This window comes from Neoarius graeffei, chromosome 4, assembly GCF_027579695.1.
Source record: "Neoarius graeffei isolate fNeoGra1 chromosome 4, fNeoGra1.pri, whole genome shotgun sequence".
Lineage (NCBI taxonomy): Eukaryota > Metazoa > Chordata > Actinopteri > Siluriformes > Ariidae > Neoarius > Neoarius graeffei.
In genome coordinates this window covers 40,691,973-40,712,012 of record NC_083572.1, presented here as the reverse complement: position 1 = coordinate 40,712,012, position 20,040 = coordinate 40,691,973, and the positions used below count along the sequence as shown (strand labels likewise).

The 20,040-nt window shown below is 41.2% G+C and overlaps 1 protein-coding gene across 2 annotated transcripts in view; it reads left to right on the top strand.

The window, feature by feature from the left end:
* Window positions 1-20,040, top strand: part of shq1 (SHQ1, H/ACA ribonucleoprotein assembly factor) — a 184,408-nt gene that overhangs the window by 85,342 nt on the left and 79,026 nt on the right. For both annotated transcript variants that reach the window (XM_060919254.1, XM_060919253.1), the window contains exon 8: window positions 13,501-13,658. In XM_060919254.1, coding sequence (XP_060775237.1) covers window positions 13,501-13,658 — 158 coding nt within the window. The remainder of the gene's footprint in view (window positions 1-13,500; window positions 13,659-20,040) is intronic.

Sequence of the window (20,040 nt, the reverse complement as noted above, 5' to 3'; positions counted from 1 at the left end):
TTTAACAGGGTGTGGGAACTTCGTGCATCGACATAAGAACGTACTGTATTCCCGGACTGCACTATAGACTATATGTAAAGGGTCTGCGCCATCCTTTTATGTTTATGGTACCATGAACACGCGTGTTCACAAGACAGAATGATAAGATGCTGCAGCAGGCTTACTGCAGAGACACACGTGTCGGCTGTCTGGCTACTGCTTGTATTCGTTAATAGGGTATCCCTGTACTCACTATACCCTGTGTATGTACATGGGACACGTGCCGTTTTGGAAGTGAGCCTCACTTTGATTTTTGCGACAGCGGCTGGATAGGAGAGATGTTGATTTTTGCAACGGCTCTGAAGAAAATCTGCTTGAAATCGCCTGAGTCTTGGGAAATAAGACTTTTATTGACATGCAACTCACACATGCCCCTTTTCCACCAAAGCAGTTCCAGGGCTGGTTCGGGGCCAGTGCTTAGTTTGGAACCGGGTTTTCTGTTTCCACTGACAAAGAACTGGCTCTGGGGCCAGAAAAACCGGTTCCAGGCTAGCACCAACTCTCTGCTGGGCCAGAGGAAAGAACCGCTTACGTCAGCAGGGGGGCGGAGTTGTTAAGACCAACAACAATAACAAGACCGCGAAAGATCGCCATTTTTAAGCGACGAGAAGCAGCAGCTGTACAAACGCGAAGTCATCCATTATTATTATTGTTGTTGTTGCTGATGCTGTTTCTTCCGCATTGTTTTTGCTTCGATATTCGCGCCAAGGTTTATGCAAACGTAGCGACGTAATGACGTATACAGCGACGTAACTGACGTAGTAATGACGTGGCTTCCTTTAGCACCGCGAGGTATGGAAAAGCAAACTGGTTCTCAGCTGGCTCGCAAGTTGAACGAGTTGTGAACCAGCACCAGCACTGGCCCCGAACCAGCCCTGGAACTGATTTGGTGGAAAAGGGGTAACAATCATTGTATAGTTCTCTCAGTCTATTTGACTCAGGAGCTCAGATTGCAGTTACTGACTTTGTATTATAGACATGCAACTCTTGCAGTCTTTGTTTATCTCAGTATTGAGCTCTGTCTTAAGTGGCCATTTACATGACCTCAGTTTACCTTGGTATATTCACTGTCTTATACAGTATGTACACTGAATGCTCTGAGCAGGAGCTCAGATTGCAATTGCTAAAATAGTAATAATTTATTGATATAAGGTGCTCTGTGGTCAGTGTACTACACTCGAGGGTGTCATGTGGTAATGCATTATATGATAATGCAACTTCCATAAATATGACCACATATCAGTTGTAATTATGTTCTATGCATATACCTGCAACTCTGACAATATCATTTTCAGTGACTAATAAAATGGTTTTGAAAGTTCCTAGTTTTAAAATATATTTTTGATATGGTAATTCTCTAATAGATTTCATTTACATCATGTCTCTGACAGCTTAAAATGCATCTCCGGGCATTTAAAAACTGAATTTTCCGGGACCCCCAGCCTTACTGGGTTGATTGCCCCCCCCCCCCCCCCCCAAATCTTCCTGGATCCACCCCTGGCAATCGCTCATTTCAGCAGTCTTGGTATGATAAAGTAAACTGGTTAACTGGGAGTGCTTTGAGCAAGAGAATGTACTGTTGACTCTTGTTTCTTAATGAGACCATCCCAGGGATGTACAACCCCGATTCCAAAAAAGTTGGGACAAAGTACAAATTGTAAATAAAAACGGAATACAATAATTTTACAAATCTCAAAAACTGATATTGTATTCACAATAGAACATAGACAACATATCAAATGTCGAAAGTGAGACATTTTGAAATTTCATGCCAAATATTGGCTCATTTGAAATTTCATGACAACAACACATCTCAAAAAACTTGGGACAGGGGCAATAAGAGGCTGGAAAAGTTAAAGGTACAAAAAAGGAACAGCTGGAGGACCAAATTGCAACTCATTAGGTCAATTGGCAATAGGTCATTAACATGACTGGGTATAAAAAGAGCATCTTGGAGTGGCAGCAGCTCTCAGAAGTAAAGATGGGAAGAGGATCACCAATCCCCCTAATTCTGCGCTGACAAATAGTGGAGCAATATCAGAAAGGAGTTCGACAGTGTAAAATTGCAAAGAGTTTGAACATATCATCTACAGTGCATAATATCATCAAAAGATTCAGAGAATCTGGAAGAATCTCTGTGCGTAAGGGTCGAGGCCGGAAAACCATACCGGGTGCCCGTGATCTTCGGGCCCTTAGACGGCACTGCATCACATACAGGCATGCTTCTGTATTGGAAATCACAAAATGGGCTCAGGAATATTTCCAGAGAACATTATCTGTGAACGCAATTCACCGTGCCATCCGCCGTTGCCAGCTAAAACTCTATAGTTCAAAGAAGAAGCCGTATCTAAACATGATCCAGAAGCGCAGACGTCTTCTCTGGGCCAAGGCTCATTTAAAATGGACTGTGGCAAAGTGGAAAACTGTTCTGTGGTCAGACGAATCAAAATTTGAAGTTCTTTATGGAAATCAGGGACACCGTGTCATTCGGACTAAAGAGGAGAAGGACGACCCGAGTTGTTATCAGCGCTCAGTTTAGAAGCCTGCATCTCTGATGGTATGGGGTTGCATTAGTGCGTGTGGCATGGGCAGCTTACACATCTGGAAAGACACCATCAATGCTGAAAGGTATATCCAGGTTCTAGAGCAACATATGCTCCCATCCAGACGACGTCTCTTTCAGGGAAGACCCTGCATTTTCCAACATGACAATGCCAAACCACATACTGCATCAATTACAGCATCATGGCTGTATAGAAGAAGGGTCCAGGTACTGAACTGGCCAGCCTGCAGTCCAGATCTTTCACCCATAGAAAACATTTGGCGCATCATAAAACGGAAGATACGACAAAAAAGACCTAAGACAGTTGAGCAACTAGAATCCTACATTAGACAAGAATGGGTTAACATTCCTATCCCTAAACTTGAGCGACTTGTCTCCTCAGTCCCCAGACGTTTACAGACTGTTGTAAAGAGAAAAGGGGATGTCTCACAGTGGTAAACATGGCCTTGTCCCAACTTTTCTGAGATGTTTTGTTGTCATGAAATTTAAAATCACCTCATTTTTCTCTTTAAATGATACATTTTCTCAGTATAACCCTTTGGTGACTGACCCCTTGAAAATGGTTCCTCCAGGAACCATGACGTTTCAGTTGTCAAGACAACGGAAAAACTAAAATACAAATACAAATATAAGAGCATTTTGTTTTGTGCACAAGAGCATTGTGACGTATCTTTCTGTTTTTGTATTTTAGTTTTTCCGTTGTCTTGACAACTGAAACGTCATCGTTCCTGGAGGAACCATTTTCAAGGGGTCAGTCACCAAAGGGTTAAACATTTGATATGTCATCTATGTTCTATTCTGAATAAAATGTAGAATTTTGAAACTTCCACATCATTGCATTCCGTTTTTATTGACAATTTGTACTTTGTCCCAACTTTTTTGGAATTGGGGTTGTATTATTGGGTAAAAACTGGGTTTTGAAGATTTGGCCAACTTTTGACAGGGCATGCAAAATTCATGAGAAAAGCAAGGAACACTTAAGTTCATGTGCATGCTTAAGTTTACTTGGTAGAGTCAGAGCAGAACATGGCAGGATTCACATATGAACAACAACAAATTGACAAATAATTGACTAATAACAAATAATTTGAAAATTTTATTACGTAGACCTAAAACTGAGCTTCCTCTACTTCAAAGGCCACCAGCCGCCACTGCATTGTAACCAGCAGATGAACTCCTTTTAGTTTTTAATTAGTTTTTTTTCCATAATTAATTTTGGAAGTGATCTAAACCAGGATCAAGGTCACAGCAAGGTCAAATCCTGAAATATACTTCTTGTTTGAAGTATATTTTATAGCATTTCTGGCATACAAATTGGAATAAGGCGGCGGAGGAGGCATCCCCATCAGCACTGTTGATGGCATCGAGTTCAGCTTCTTATCCCCTGCTGGCCAAAAGGCCCCAAGAGGGATTGTGTTGTGGTGATTTCCATCTGTCCGTCCCACGAAGGGTGCTCGCCTTCTGAAATCAACTCCTCTCACAATTTTTGGAGGAATTTCACGAAACTTAACAAGAGGCATTTTTATATGTTGGTAGTATACATATTGCAATTTCGTTCAGTTCGGTTACATTTTACCAGAGTTATAGCCCTTGATTAACAAAATTTATAATTTGACAATTTCATGTTTTTTCCTTCTGAAATCAACTCCTCACAATTTTGGAGGAATTTCACCAAACTTGGCAAAAGGCATTGTTATATGTCAGTAGTACACACATCGTAATTTTGTTCAATTCGGTCGCATTTTACCAGAATTACAACCCTCGATTAACAGCCTTGTACTTTGACAATTTCATGAAGGTGTGCTCGCCTTCTGACATCGACTCCTCTCGCAATTTGTGGACGAATTTCTCGAAGCTTGGCAAAAGGCCTTGTTATATGACGCTAATACGCATATTGCGATTTAATTTCATTTGTGAAAATTTTCCCAGTTTTGACCCTCGATTAAATAACTTAGACAATTTCATGAGGGTGTGCGTCCTTCTGAAATCAACTCCTCTCACAACTTGTAGAGGAATTTCACCAAACTTGGCAGAAGGCTTTGCTATATGACAGTTATACCGTACACATATTGAAATTTTGTTTAATTTGGGCAAATTTTACCAGAGTTCTGCCCTTGATTATTAACAAACTTTGGCAATTTCATCAAGGTGTGCTTGCTTTCTGAAATCAACTTCCCTCACAATTATTATCCCCCGCTGGCCAAAAGGCCCGAAGAGGGATTATGTCGTGGCGATGTGGAAGGGTACTTCTGAAATCACCTCCTGTCCCAATTTTTGGAGGAATTTCATGAAACTTGACAGGATTCTTTGTCAGTAATACGCATACTGCAATTTTGTTCAAATCAGTTGCATTTTACCAGAGTTATGGCATCGTTACCAGCGGGAGATATTTTGCTCTCAGAGCACTCTTGTTTCTTCACTTGTTCAACAACCAGAAAAATGAAAACACCTATTCTTTGTTAATGTGGAAATACTGATGACCTATTTTGCTCTTCACCCCCCACCACCACCACCACTATTTTCTCCCTAATTCCATGGCCTCCTACAACTGCTGCAATCGGAGGGCGGAGTAACACACGTGAGGAAAGCGATATGCGCTGACTTCCACATACGTGATGAGGGAGAGAGTATGCCTGAGAGTACGGCCAATTTTGCTCTTTTGCGTTCCCGGCTCAACTGTGCCAATGTCGTGATTTGAACTATAACCGCTTTTCCATTACCGTACTCAGGAGCCCACAAGCTTGAAAAGCTGCAAGTCTGAAACAAGATGTGTTACATTGGAAACTTTCTTAGAAAAGGATACATCGTTCCCATACACGATTACATTAATAGCATTTAGCAGATGCTGTTATCCAGAATGATGTACAACATACCCAGAGCAGCCTGGGGAGCAGTTGGGAGTTAGGTGCCTTGCTCATTCCTGCTGGTCCAGGGAATCGAACCAGCAACCTTTTGGTCCCAAAGCTGCTTTTCTAACAATTAGGCCATGGCTGCCTAGAATTTATATACCCATTTGTGAATTTATGTACTCCTTTGTGTCTGTATTAATGCACTTAGCTAGCGCACCATGTGTTGTTGCGTTACATACATGGGACTGGTCAAGCACATTGGCGCATTGTGCTTTTGGTTTGCCATAACTATCATAGGATCATAGTTTGTGATGGATTTAATACACATGATTTGAATTGTTTGCTGGAATTCTAAACATTCTGTATTATGAAAATGGCTTTAAAATATTCAGATTGTGATATCACCCACCCCAGTTGCTAGTACATTTATGTAGGTGAACACACTTTTAATGCTGTATCCTTGGTTGGATTTTTTTTCCCCCAGTTTTCTCCCTAATTTAGATCTGGCCTATTCCCACCCATCAGACAGGTCTCCTCTATCACACGACAGCTAGCCATCAAGGAATGGAAGGAGAAGGGCTTCATGCGCTTCTTCTGAGGTGCGCTACGCCAGCCGACTGCATCTGTTCGAACTGCTGCTTATGCAACATTGGGGGTGGCGTAACACACTTGGAGGAAAGTGCTATCCACCCACTTCCATGTTCATGAGCTCATAGACACCTAGGATTGGCTAGCTTCACTGAAATTGACCGGGGAGAGAGAGTATGCCACTCCTCAGGCCAATTTTGCTCTCTTGGGCTCCCAGCTATTGATTGCTGTGGCATCATCGGGATTCAAACTAGCGATCTCCAGATGATAATGGAGAATGCTTTTCTGTTATACCAGGCTCATGCAATTTTAAAAGATCAGTATGGAACCTTTAAGCTTTGCTCATCACGCACAACAGATTTCCAATATGACGTTTACTTCAGGTTGTTTCACAGAGCAGGTTCTCCTTAGTCAAGTTCAACTGAAATCAGTGCCGTCTAATTGCATGTCTGACAGACGGTCTTAACTCGAGTGATCTGACTCCATTTGGCTAACAAAAGCAGATTTTGCAGTTAGCAAAATTATTTGCAGGCTAACGGTGTTGAAAGTAGACGACTGGTTTACGTTTCTCAAACCCCACGGTTTAGCTGTCATATTGTTTTCTTAAAGGATAATTCTCAGTGTTCAGTAATTAAAAAGGGATTACAGAGATTTATTCACTCTCTTTTTAGCAAGTGTCAGGAGTTTCAAATGTATATTTATACCAGCCTGTCTCTTAGGCTCAGGAAACCTAGTCAAACATTTATCATTTCTTTTTGTACAATGGCTCAGCCTGAGAGGGAGAGAGAGAGGGAGAGGGAGGTCCTGTCATCATGTTGCAGGAATCCAGCAGCTCCTGGCCAAGCCAAGACCCAGCTGCAGCCAGCAGTCTCGTTTGAAGTGTGTGTGTGTGTGTGTGTGTGTGTGTAATGGCCTCCAGATTCCAGACCAGTTGCCTGTGTATATCAAGCACTCTGTATTGAAGAAGAGATAGAACCTCGCTCTCCTATACTGCTGCCAGAGAGATCACTTTCAGCCGCTCTTAAACCTCTCTCTCTCTCTACCCCTAGAGGATTATCAAGGCATCAGTCAAACTCATTAATCCCCCCTCCGTGCACTTACTTCAGCTGCACACATTAAACATTTGCAGCGATCCATCTCTGAGCAATAAACTTGCATCACGGAGTCCAACTTTTCTTTTGTACATTTGTGTTTTTGTTTTGCGCTTGCCCCGGAACAGTCATCCATCTTTCCTCGCACAATATGTTTGTTGAAGTGGTTTTTGAGAAAGAGGTGCTGCGTGGATAAAATTCTGCCTGTCACAGCGGTGACCAAACTCTTTATTTTATTGGTGGACAGATGGAGAAAACAATGGGGGGTATGAACCACAGGCAAGCTGTAATAAGAAGAATAAATCCCTAAACAGACATGCTCGATTTCCAATATTATATGGCTTGAAATTGATGTAACTCGCTTAATGGTTGTTTCATACACAGGAAAGTGCAATGCAGGTTTCTCGCACAGGTTATATCCTTCATTAGAGCAACTGTCTTTTGGCAAAATGAAACATTTCTCACTCGTCTCTGAGCATTGCAGGGGAAAAACATTGATTTTATCAGCGTGCCTAAAAATGTGGGTATTTTTGTTTGGTTTTTTTGGTGCCACTATGTCGAGCCAAAGACCCATTTACACCTTGCATCAACAATCCGATCAGTATCTGTGTATTAATCAGGATAACAAATGAACCGATCTCAGGGGCGTCGTGGCTCAGGTGGATAAGGCGCCATACCATAAATCCAGGGACCCGGGTTCGATTCCAGCCCGAGGTCATTTCCCGATCCCTCCCCGTCTCTCTCTCCCACTCATTTCCTGTCTCTACACTGTCCTATCCAATAAAGGTGCAAAAAGCCCCCCAAAAAACAAATGAACCGATCTCTCTCACATACACCCTGCTATCCATTTTCTTCTACACCTTGGTTATACAGTGTCTTGCAAAAGTATTCATCCCCCTTGGTGTTTGTCCTGTTTTGTCGCTTTACAAGCTGGAATTAAAATGGATTTTTGGAGGGTGAGCACCATTTGATTTACACAACATGCCGACCACTTTAAAGGTGCACATTGTTGTTTTATTGTGACACAAGCAACAATTAAGATGAAAAAACAGAAATCTGGAGTGTGCATAGGTATTCACCCCCTTTCGTACGAAACCCCTAAATAAGAGCTGGTCCAACCAATTCAATTCATAAGTCACATAATGAGTTGATTAAGATCCACCTGTGTGCAATCAAAGTGTCACATGATCGGTCACATGATGTCTGTATAAATCAACCTGTTCTGGAAGGACCCTGACTCTGTAACACGACTAAGCAAGCAACATGAAAACCAAGGAGCCTCCAAACAGGTCAGAGACAAAGTTGTGGAGAAGTTTAGATCAGGGTTGGGTCATAAAAAATATCCCAAACTTTGAATATCCCAGGGAGCACCATTAAATCCATTATAGCAAAATGGAAAGAATATGTCATCACTACAAACCTGACAAGAGAAGGCCGTCCACCAAAACTCACAGACCGGGCAAGGAGGGAATTAATTAGAGATGCAACAAAGACACCAAAGATAACACTGAAGGAGCTGCAAAGGTCTGCAGCGGAGATGGGAGTATCTGTCCATAGGGCCACTTTAAGCCGTACACTCCACAGAGCGGGACTTTATGGAAGAGTGGCCAGAAAAAAGTCATTGCTTAAGAAAACACATTTGGAGTTTGCCCAACAGCTTGTGGCAGACTCCCCAAACACATGGAAGAAGATTCTCTGGTCAGATGAGACTAAAATTGATCTTTTTGGCCATCATGGGAAACGCCACGTGTGGCGCAAACCCAACACCCTGAGAATACCATTCCTACAGTGAAGCATGGTGGTGGCAGCATCATGCTGTGGGGATGTTTTTCATCTGCAGGGACAAGGAAGCTGGTCAGGACTGAAGGAAAGATGGATGGCACTAAATAAAGGACAATTCTGAAGGAAAGCCTCTTTGAGTCAGCCAGAGGTTTGAGACTGGGATGAAGGTTTATGTTCCAGCAGGACAATGACCCTAAACATACTGCTAAAGCTACACTGGAGTGGTTTAAAGGGAAACATTTAAATGTCTTTGAATGGCCTAATCATAGCCCAGACCTCAATCCAATTGAGAATCTGTAGCATAACTTGATTGCTGTACACCAACACAACCCATCTAACTTGAAGGAGTTGGAGCAGTTCTGCCTTGAGGAACGGGCAAAAATCCCAGTGGCTAGATGTGCAAAGCTAATAGAGACATACCCCAAGAGACCAGCAGCTGGAATTGCAGCAAAAGGTGGCTCTACAAAGTATTGACTTTGGGTGGGTGTGTGTGGGTGTGGGTGTGGGGGGGGGGAATACTTATGCACACTCCTCCAGATTTCTGTTTTTTTTTCATCTTAATTATTGTTCGTGTTACAATAAAACAACAATTTGCACCTTTTAAAGTGGTAGGCATGTTGTGTAAATCAAATGGTGCTAACTCTCCAAAAATCCATTTTAATTCCAGCTTGCGACAAAACAGGACAAACACGAAGAGGGATGAATACTTTTGCAAGACACTGTAATGTCAATTTCTGCATTTCGTATGCATTGTATTGTGATCGGATCTTGGTTCTCCCACACGATATGTAAATGGGAGCTATTTAGCTAGGTGGATTGTAGGACATCAGGCAACCATCAAGAGGCTTCATCTTCAGTGTTTTGTTTTTCAGCAGTCGTTTGTTTGGAAGAGTCGTAAGCTATGATGGAGTGCATGCACCTTGTAATTTTGCTCACGTTCATTTGTCATGAGGAGTAGTGAATAAAATAGCATGAGTGAGAACAAGCAACAGGAAGTGCATGCAATCAGCATGTATGTTGATATTGATTTACTGGATCGATTGTAAATGAGGGTGGGCTGCCCACTGCGTGGAAAAAAGTCCTGCAAGAAAGGAACTAGTATGACCGAACAATCCTCCAATACAGTGACTACTGTTTTAATTTCACATTTACCATGACCCATGTGTTTTCAAGACCTCTTTACAGCCATTTATTACCCTCAGGTCAAATTGTCCCCAAGGACCTTTGTAAGGGATATAAATGTGTAGGGGGCTGTAGGATGTGTGTTCACATTTCGTTGTTGTACCTGTTCTGCACAGAAAATAAACCAAGGCCACCAAGTTTCAGGTGAAAAAAAAAGATATCTTCTATATTCTTTCCTTTATTAAAAATAATAAATGGCTCAATTTGACACAATGGGCTGCACAAGGGTTAAGAAGAGACAGTTAAAAGGAACGATGTGATCTACATTTACTAGAAACGCATCCAAATGTTCGAGTCAAAATAATCAATTTTAGTTGATAAGATTAACAGTCCAAACATTTTATTTATTTATTGTTTGTTTATTAGGTTTGCTAAATCTAGAATTCAGCTCGCTGATTAGCTAGTAATGCTAAGTTGGCATTAGCAGCAAATCCGAAGCACCAAGCAAAACCTCCCTCAAGTTGGTTATTTTCTTGTTTAAGATTTGATGGCACTTTATTTAAAAGTTAATATTTCTGGGGGGTTTTGTATGAATTGCTAGTAAATCCAGCAAACGAGAACATCTTACCAAGGTCTTACCTTACACGGATCCTTATCTTACGCCACATGACTCAAGCTTGATTCCAGTGTGCCCATTTTTTTCGACAGTTATAATTAAACAGGACCAGGTCTCAGGTGGTGGATGATGGCCTTTGCTCAAAGACCAGTTTGCACAGTTGGGTGCAGTTTCTTTTGACAGTGATGTGAATTTGATTGGATGTCTTTAAAAGAAAAAATACAATGGAAAAACACAGCCAAATAAACCCCAATTCCAAACAAGTTGCGACGCTGTGTAAAACGTAAATAAAAGCAGAATGCAGTGATTTTGCAAATCCTTTTGGACCTTTATTCAACAGAAAACAATACAATACAAAGACTAGATGTTTAATGTTCAAACTGATTTAACTTTATTTTTTGTAAATATACACTCATTGGGAATTTGACGCCTGCAACTTTTCCAAAAAAGTTGGGACTGTGGCATGTTTACGACTGTGTTACATCACCTTCAATTTTAACAGCGCTCAGTAAACAATGCTGCATTAAAAACAGACATGATCCTGTGGTGGAAATCGTTGACTGAGCTCAGGAACACTTCCGAAAACCATAGTCTGTGAACACAGTTTATCACTGCATCCACAAAATGCAAGTTAAAACCAGATATAAACAATATCCAGAAACACTGCCACCTTCTCTGGGCCCGAGCTCTTTTACTGAGGCGAAGTGGAAAGTTGTCCCAAGGTTTGACAAATCAAAATTAGAAATTCGTTTTAGAAATCATGGACACCACGTCCTCCAGGTTAAAGAGGAGAAAGAACATCCGGCTTGTTATCAGTGCACAGTTCAAAAGCCAGCATCTGTGATGGTATGAGGGTGCATTAGTGCGCATGACATGGGCAGCTTGTACATCTGCGAAAGGCATCATTAATGCTGAATGATATGTACAGGTTTCAGAGCAATATGCTGCCATCCAGACAAAATCTTTTTCAGGGAAGGCCTTCCTTCTTTCAGCAAGACAATGCCAAACTGCTTTCTGCACATATTAAAACTGCATGGCTCTGTCGTAAAAGAGTCTGGGTGCTAAACTGGCCTGCCTGCAGCCCAGACTTGTCTCCTATTGAAAACATTTGGTGCGTTATGAAGCACAAAATATGACAAAGAAAACCCTGAACGGTTGAGCAACTGAAATTGTATATCAGGCAAGAATGGGACAACATTTCTCTTTCAGGTGGGGTTTACATTAGACCGTATCAGCGGATCATCAGATTAACGTTTTTAAAACGATTAGCGTGCACACAGCAACGCCAATACACGGATACGCTCGGCTCCGCAGGCATCCTGCGCTCCAAATCACTCCGCCCTGAACAGCGAGTGCCCTCTGGAGGGTGCGCACTCCGGCCCTGCACAGCTCACAGAGCGCGCGAGTGAAGCGCACGAGCAGTGATTCGGGACTGAGCCGCTGTGTGTGTGATCCCAGTGCATATCGGGCATGCGCGTCACTCACCACTTGCAAGTGGAAGGATGGCAAGCCTAAAGACAATCATAACTACACAATGGGCAGTATTTGCATCAGTATTTTCATACTTTTATACTCTTTAATGAAAGGTGATACAAGGCGGAAGTCCGCGCTGTTTTTCAGCAGTCGCGTCACATGACCAACGCCAGCAAATCAGGAAGGTGGATGTCACAGTGACATTGTCCAATGACGACACCAGCTAGAGCTCAGCACAGCGTATCCGCGTATTCTCAATGTTTACACAGCACCGGACCAGACACGATCTGGATTGAATACGTGGACCCTGGCGGATTCCTGTTTCCCGGCGTTTCCAGGCGTTTTAATGTAAACGGACAGTGCATCCGTGAAGAAAACGAGACAGATACGGTCTAATGTAAACTTGGCCTCAGAACTACAGCAATGGGTCTCCTCAGTTCCTAAACGTTTACAGAGTGTTGTTAAAAGTAGAGGTGATGCAACACAGTGGTAAACATGCCCCTGCCCCAACTTTTTTTGAAATGTGTTGGTGATATCAAATTAAAATGAACATATATTAAAAAAAAAAAAAAGAATAAAATTTCTCAGTTTCAACATTTGATAGGTTGTCTTTGGACTGTTTTTAATAGATGAAATGATATGGGTTTTCATGATTTGCAAATCATATTCTGTTTTTATCTGCAGTTTAAACAGCATCCCAACTTTTTGGGAATTGGGGTTGTAGCATAAATCGTGTTTTTTTTTTTTTTTTTTTTTTCTTGTAAAGCTTAATTAAAACAAGGTGTTCATGATTACTCTTTTAATTTCACATTTACCATGACCCATGTGTTTTCAAGACCTCTTTTCAGCCATTTATTACCCTCAGGTCAAATTGTCCCCAAGGACCTTTGTAAGGGGTATAAATTTGTAGGGGGCTGTAGGATGTGTTCACTCTTTTCTGGTCATTGTTGTGGTATGTACCTGTTCCACACAGAAAATAAGCCAAGGCCACCAAGTTTTAGGTGTGTGTGTGTGTGTGGGGGGGAGACGTGTTCTATATTCTTTCTATTATTGAAAATAATAAATGGCTCAATTTGACAGGAGGGCTGCACAAGGGTTAAGAAGAGGTAATTAAAAGGAACGATGTGACATTGCTATTCTATAGAGGCATAAAAGTACCACTTTACATTCAATTTTGGTTTTAAATGTTTAATCTTTTGTTTAGTCATAAATCATGAATTTATATCTCACTATGTTTATTTGCAGGTAGCATTATAGACGGACTCGACTTTTTTTTCGAGCTAAATGTTCCAAAATACCCCATACGTTGCTGAGATCCCTTTACTGTGGCATTCTTAATATTCATTTGTATTTCCATCTGAATCTTTCTGCCTGCAGCTGTGACTTTCACCGATGAGGAAAAAGAACAGATGAGAAAATTCACAAATCGTTCCTACGTGCTGGATAAGGCAACCAGATACCATATCTGGCTTAGTCTAATGGACATCATCCTGGCCTACATCTATGACGTGCGCACTACAGAAGGAGAACATAACGTAAGTGCAACTTTTGTTTACTTGCGATGTGTCATACCAAGCTGTAAAGAGTCGCCGATTTGGTGGAATGTTGCTCAAAATCACGGCTTTGCCCAGGGCTGGACTTAAGCCCAGGTCTCCCACCACCCTGAGCTGTTGTTGGAGCTGTATAGAGACCCTTCACATGACGTCATTGTAACTGCGGATTTGTTTATCCGGCCATATTGCTGGGCAGGCTTTGCATTCAATAACAACTGGTACAAGTGTATGCGAGTGATTGTAAGCCCAATTCAGTAAGCATCTACAGATAAACTTGTAGAAGTTACAGCTAAAAGGACAATGCCAGAGAGCTGTAGTGCTTTTGGATGTAATAACAGATGTGGAGATGAGCCTGGTTTAACTTTTCACCTCTTCCTGGCGAACCCAGAAAGATGAGAAAAATGACGAGCTGCAGTTAAACAGGAAGACTGGATGATAAAGTATTCCCGTGTGTGTGTGTGGAGAACATTTTATATCAGGTTAGTATGAAAGCTCTGTGCAGTGTTAAAATGTATATCTGGATCTTGGCTTTGGACGCGATATATTTTATTAGACCTAATGCTTGGCTTGACTAGCAGCATGTTTATGTACTAGTAATGGAGACTTGGCTAAACACCATAAACTATGCTAGATCTAGGCCCTGGCATTTTTATTACTATGAGAAGCCCATGTTTGAGCTTACCTTTGTCATAATAAGGTATTTTTCTTTCTCATAACATTCTGGTACGAAACTGGACTTGAAATATTGGTAGGCATGTGTACTTTTGTCTCGCCTTTAGCATCTCCTGTGTATTTAGAAGTCCCAAATACTGAATAGTCCAGGATGTCATAGTGTCCCAAATCCGGTAGCTGGTTTGCCAAACACTTCAAGTGGAATAAATACATTTGTGGGTAAATTTAAGAAAAAGAAGCATTTATTTTTGACACATGTATATTCAAGCACAGCGAAATTCCTCTTCTGTATTTAACCCATCTGAAGCTGTGAACATATGCACACAAGTGAGCAATGAGCACACACAGATACCCAGAGCAACAAGCAGAATAAATAATAAATAAATACATTTGTGGATAAATTATGTGGATCTGTGATGCCTGCATGTTTCAGCTTTTGGATGTAACGTGATCTGCTGGTATAGTTAAATTTTTAATCGTTTTAGAGAGATTGTACTGACTGTAGTCGTCTCGATTTTCATTATTAGCGTCATTATTAGATTTTCTTTATTAGATTTCATTATTAGTTTGTTTATCCGGCAACATGGCGGATGCTGCATGATAAACAAAAGTCTGTGACATCAGTCAAAAGCCCTAATACTTGCACCATGACGTAAATGTACTCCAACTGCTCCAGCTAGAAAAAAGCAAATCTTATGGACATTATGTAGAGCACAGAAGCTGAATTGCACAGATCGCAGATTACAAACCAAGTGAGACGATGCACAGTGGAAAAGCTTAAACTTCTAATTGATGGTCATCACAAAGCAAGAATACAAAAGTGTGTGTGTGTGTGTGTGTGTGTGTTAGAGAAGAAATGAAAAGAGATTACCATGTCGAGCTTAATAATAGACCAGACTTGTGATTTACAGCAATTTTGACAATATAAGCACAACACAAAAGAGATCAAAGAAGCATAAAAGTGACCAAATGAAGAGTTGTCATATATATTTGAGAAGGTGCACAATATTGTGCAGCATGTTTTGGAGTAATATTGTCAGCCTTGCTGAAACTATCCTGATGGGATGGGATTAGCAGAGAATTTATTCTATCCACTTTCACTGGATATGAGCAATCATGTGCTCTGATTGGCTACTCTACTACTAGTATATCGGCTCATATACCGTGAGTAGAGAAAAACAAAATGGCCAAGTGTGTTGCTGAACCAGCTGAGGACAAAATAAAAACTCTACTCGAAAATAAAACCCCAGAAATACCAAAAAAAAGGCAACAAAATATGGTAAGAACATGTATATCTTTTTTTCCCCCAAGAATTATCATCACATTTTTCACAAATTGTTACTGTCATTTCGCCGGTTTGTTTACATTCTAAGCGGAAAGGATTTTGTCGGACGTTTTGTCTAAAGTTTTTATTTATCGAATTTTCAAAAAATAAAAATAAAAACGCTCTGTTTCTTAAAATCCAGTGAATGTGGATAGAATAAAACAGTTATTCCACTCAATCTCGTCATACACGGCTTATAGCCAACTCGGTGCTACGCGCCTCGTCAGCTACCAGTTCACGTACGACTCGATTTCGTGGAATAATTGTTAAATTTAATCGCAACTACTCAGCCAGTCTATTGCCTTAATTGTATCCAATTATAATTTTCTATTTCTCTATCAACGTCAATTATTAGTAATTATAATTATTCAAAAATCCATGATGTGTTCATTACAAACCTGAGGTTAAATACACCCAAATATTGATTGTGTTGTAGGAGGTGATTTGTTATACAACTATTTTTGGATTTATTGTAATGATGTGGTATAGTGAATCCTTTCGAGATGAAAAATTTAGCTAATCGGTTTGTTACTCTGTGGGGCCCCGCTGAAATTAGGCGGGTGGTGGTTTTTCACACTGCTAAATTTTTTCCTAATTATCGTTTTGCTGCACTTTTAGTGATGGTGACACAGATACAGAAACTCTGATTCCATCTCTAAATCTGGAGGGATTTTTTTTTTTGACGTGATTAAACGGGTGGAGTTGGTTTTTCATCTGATGTCACATTCAAACCGTATACAGTAGTCTTACAACAGTTTGGTGTGTCGTTCATGCTCTACTGAACGGAAATACCCAAATATCTGCATATGTAAAACTAACTTTACCCCAGTAAGAGAGACACAATAGCACCACCTTTACAGAGTCAAACCTCTGTATGCGGCCTACAGAACACGGTCAACTGTATGCACGTACATTGTTAAGATACAGCGATGTGGCCCATCAAACAAAAGCTATGATATTTAGTCCAAATTAAAGCCTTCAACTAAACTACAAAGCTAAAGTCAAAAGTACATGAGATTCACACTTGTGTAAGTTTGTAACATTCCCATTTGTAAAACCAAACCAAATAACCAAAACCAAACATGAACTAAGCAAATCAAAGCACCTGTTTGAACAAAGGAACTTGGATGAATATATGGGGCGTGTCACCACAAAATGAGTCCAGTATAACAAAAGTTCGTTCTACGATGAAGTGAATTTTGCCATACACTCACCAGCCACTGTAATAGGAACTTATTCTTGATTCTAAGATTCCTGTTCTTGGCTGGCAGGACTGGAACCCAATGTGGTCTTCTGCTGTTGCTTGCTGAGATGCTTTTCTGCTCACCACGGTTGTAAAGAGTTGCTATGAGTTACTATATCCTTTCTGGCAGCTTGAACCGATCTGGCCGTTTTCCTCTGACCTCTCTTATCAACAAGGTGTTTGTTTCCACCCACAGAACCGTCGCTCATTCAATGTTTTTTTTGTTTTGTTTTTCGCACCATTCTCTAGAGACTGTTGTGTGTGAAACCCCCAGGAGATCAGCCGTTTCTGAAACACTCAAACCAGTCCATCTGGCTTAAAGGGCTGATGACACGAACATGACTCTATGCAATTTCTTAAATAAACTATACAACATGGCAAACATGTTAGATTTCTGTTATAATTACGTGAAAAGAAGGTGTTGTTACGCGAATATCCAACTTTTAATTGCACAGCGCAAGAAAACTGGGTCCGTGGCTCGCGGCCATGTTGTGACGTCAGCGGAAGAACACGCTGCGGTTCACTGGCTGTTCTACTCAATGTAAATGGCGCATGAAAACGCCGGTGAACTCTCTAGCTCTTCCTCTTCTGGGAGTCTAGAATTGTGTTGTGAGTGGGATAGATTGGAAGAATCAAGTGATGACGAACACGGGTGCATCCAACCGTACAGGTTTGAACCTGTTACTGTGCAATCTGAGAGCGACTCCGACCCCGAGATGGACAGCGGACAGGCAGACAGCCCAGCATTGAACACCACAAGGTTGGATAACAAGGATTGGTAGGTCAACCCGTATTTGTTCAAAATGTTACGGAATCAATATTTTAATATTGTGTATTGTTGTCTTGCATGTGTAAACACTGCTTATATCATGTAAGCCGTATGCTACACTGAATACATAGTTCCTAATGGAGCATGCAAACGGCTAACATAATAAGCTTACGACTATGCCTGATCCGTGATACATTTAGGATAATATTGGCAGGCACGTCTTCTAGTTTATGGCTTCTTAGTTTTATCCTTGAATGAAGCAAAATATTTGATAACCTACATCAGCGTAAGCAAATGACAATCTGTAGCCTACTTGTCTGGCTAAGTTAGCTTTCCCTCAGTGTTTGCTTTGAGAAACAAATTCTTTCAACTTGGCAATAAGAGACCACAATGCAAAGGCAAAATACTACAACTGCTACTACAAATCTGTCACATCAACAAACCATGAATGTGTACTCTATGATGTGTACTCTATGGGCGCTCTGGAGCGAGTCACTTCCAAGATGGCCGCGCAGACCGCATGGTTACTATTTTTAGCATCATGTCTGAGCACTCTATAGCTCTACGTACCTTTATCTTATGTCGTTTCTCAACACATGTTCTGACAGTTGGACTGTCTTTGGAGGAGTCGCCTTGTCCCAGGCGACTGCTGGATCCGGCATAGCTACTAGTAGACCCCCTCCGGAATACTGTAGGCACTGCTGATGGTAGCAGCACACATTTGTGCTGAACTGAACACCCAAGAGATTCCTTTAAGCTGGGAAGGATGTCAAAACAATCCAAATCGAAGTGTTCAGAGCACAGGACGGATGTTGGTGAGGGCTCCCACTTGTCACGAGTGCGCCTGACTTGCTTCACCCACTTCGCATGCAGCTCGGGATCTCTGGGAAACTTGAATAAACTTACCCCATCCTTGTGGGTTTTGGAGCAAAAGCCGGCAACACAACGCGAAGGCATAATAACTATATATTATATGTATAATAATGTATAATAATAATACTAATAATGACAAACTGAACACTTCTTGCATCAACAACAAACTGGTAAGTTAGGAGGAAGGTTCTTTCGCTGACGTCATATAGCCCCTCCTCCTCCTCCGTCTCCTGGGTGCTGCAGCCCCGTCAAATTTGCCCAAATAGCCGCGTTTTTTATCATAACTTGTAAAATAGGCGCCTTCGTGAATTAATATATGGATCATCGGGAATTACTGTTTATGTTATAAAACATCGCCAAAGATGTCAAAAACATGTCATCAGCCCTTTAAACCAACACCCATGCCACAGTGAAAGTCACACTTTGAGATCACAGATTTTCCCATTCTGCTGTTTAAAGTAAACATTAATAAGTGAAGCTCTTGATTTGTATCTGCATAATTTGACGCATTGTGCTGCTGTCGACTGATTGGCTGATTAGAGAACCGCATAAACCAGCAGGTGGATGGATGGATGGGTGTTCCATTTACAGCTCTTCTACGGTCTTCCTGATTTAATATACACATACAGTCGTGGTCATACATTTACATACACTCATCATGGGCATGAATGTCATGGTAATTTTGGGCTGTTAATGATTTCCTTGAACTGTTCTTTTTCCAGGGTGGAATCATTGTACAGCATACATCTTTAATGACTTCAAAAAAACAAGAATTGAGTGCACAAGTTTGAATTTATTTTGGATTTTCTCTAATTCACACAGGGTCAAAATTATACATGCAGGCTCAAATATATACATGCATTCACTTAAATCTGTTAATAAGTGGTGCTGAAGGTTCTACAATGTCTTTTAACTTGACAAGGCCTATTAACTTCTTGTTAGTGATCATGATTGACTGCAACTGGTAGTTTCTCTTTGCCAGCATAAAAAGGATTTGTTTGGCAGCACTCAATGGATTGACCAATACTCAGAACCATGGGAAAGTCCAAGGAACTCAGTGAAGATCTAAGAAAGAGAAGCTTGCCATGAACTGGAAACTGCTGGAACACCAGTGTCACTGTCCACAGTGAAGCGAGTTTTACATCGGCATGGACTGAGAGGGTGCTGACCAAGAAAGAAGCCCCTGCTCCAAAATCGACACCTTCAAGCTTGACTGAAATTTGCAGCTGCCCATATGGACAAGCCAAATGCCTTCTGGAGAAAAGTTTTATGGTCAGACGAGACAAAGATTGAGATATTTGACCACAATGACGAGAGGTATGTTTGGGGGAGTACAGGTGAGGCTTTCAAATCTAAAAGAACACTGTACCAGCTGTCAAGCATGGTAGTGGTAGCATCATGTTCTGGGGCTGTTTTGCTGCCAGTGGTATTGGTGCATTGTTCAAAGTGGATGAAATAATAAAGAAGTACCACCTCCAAATTC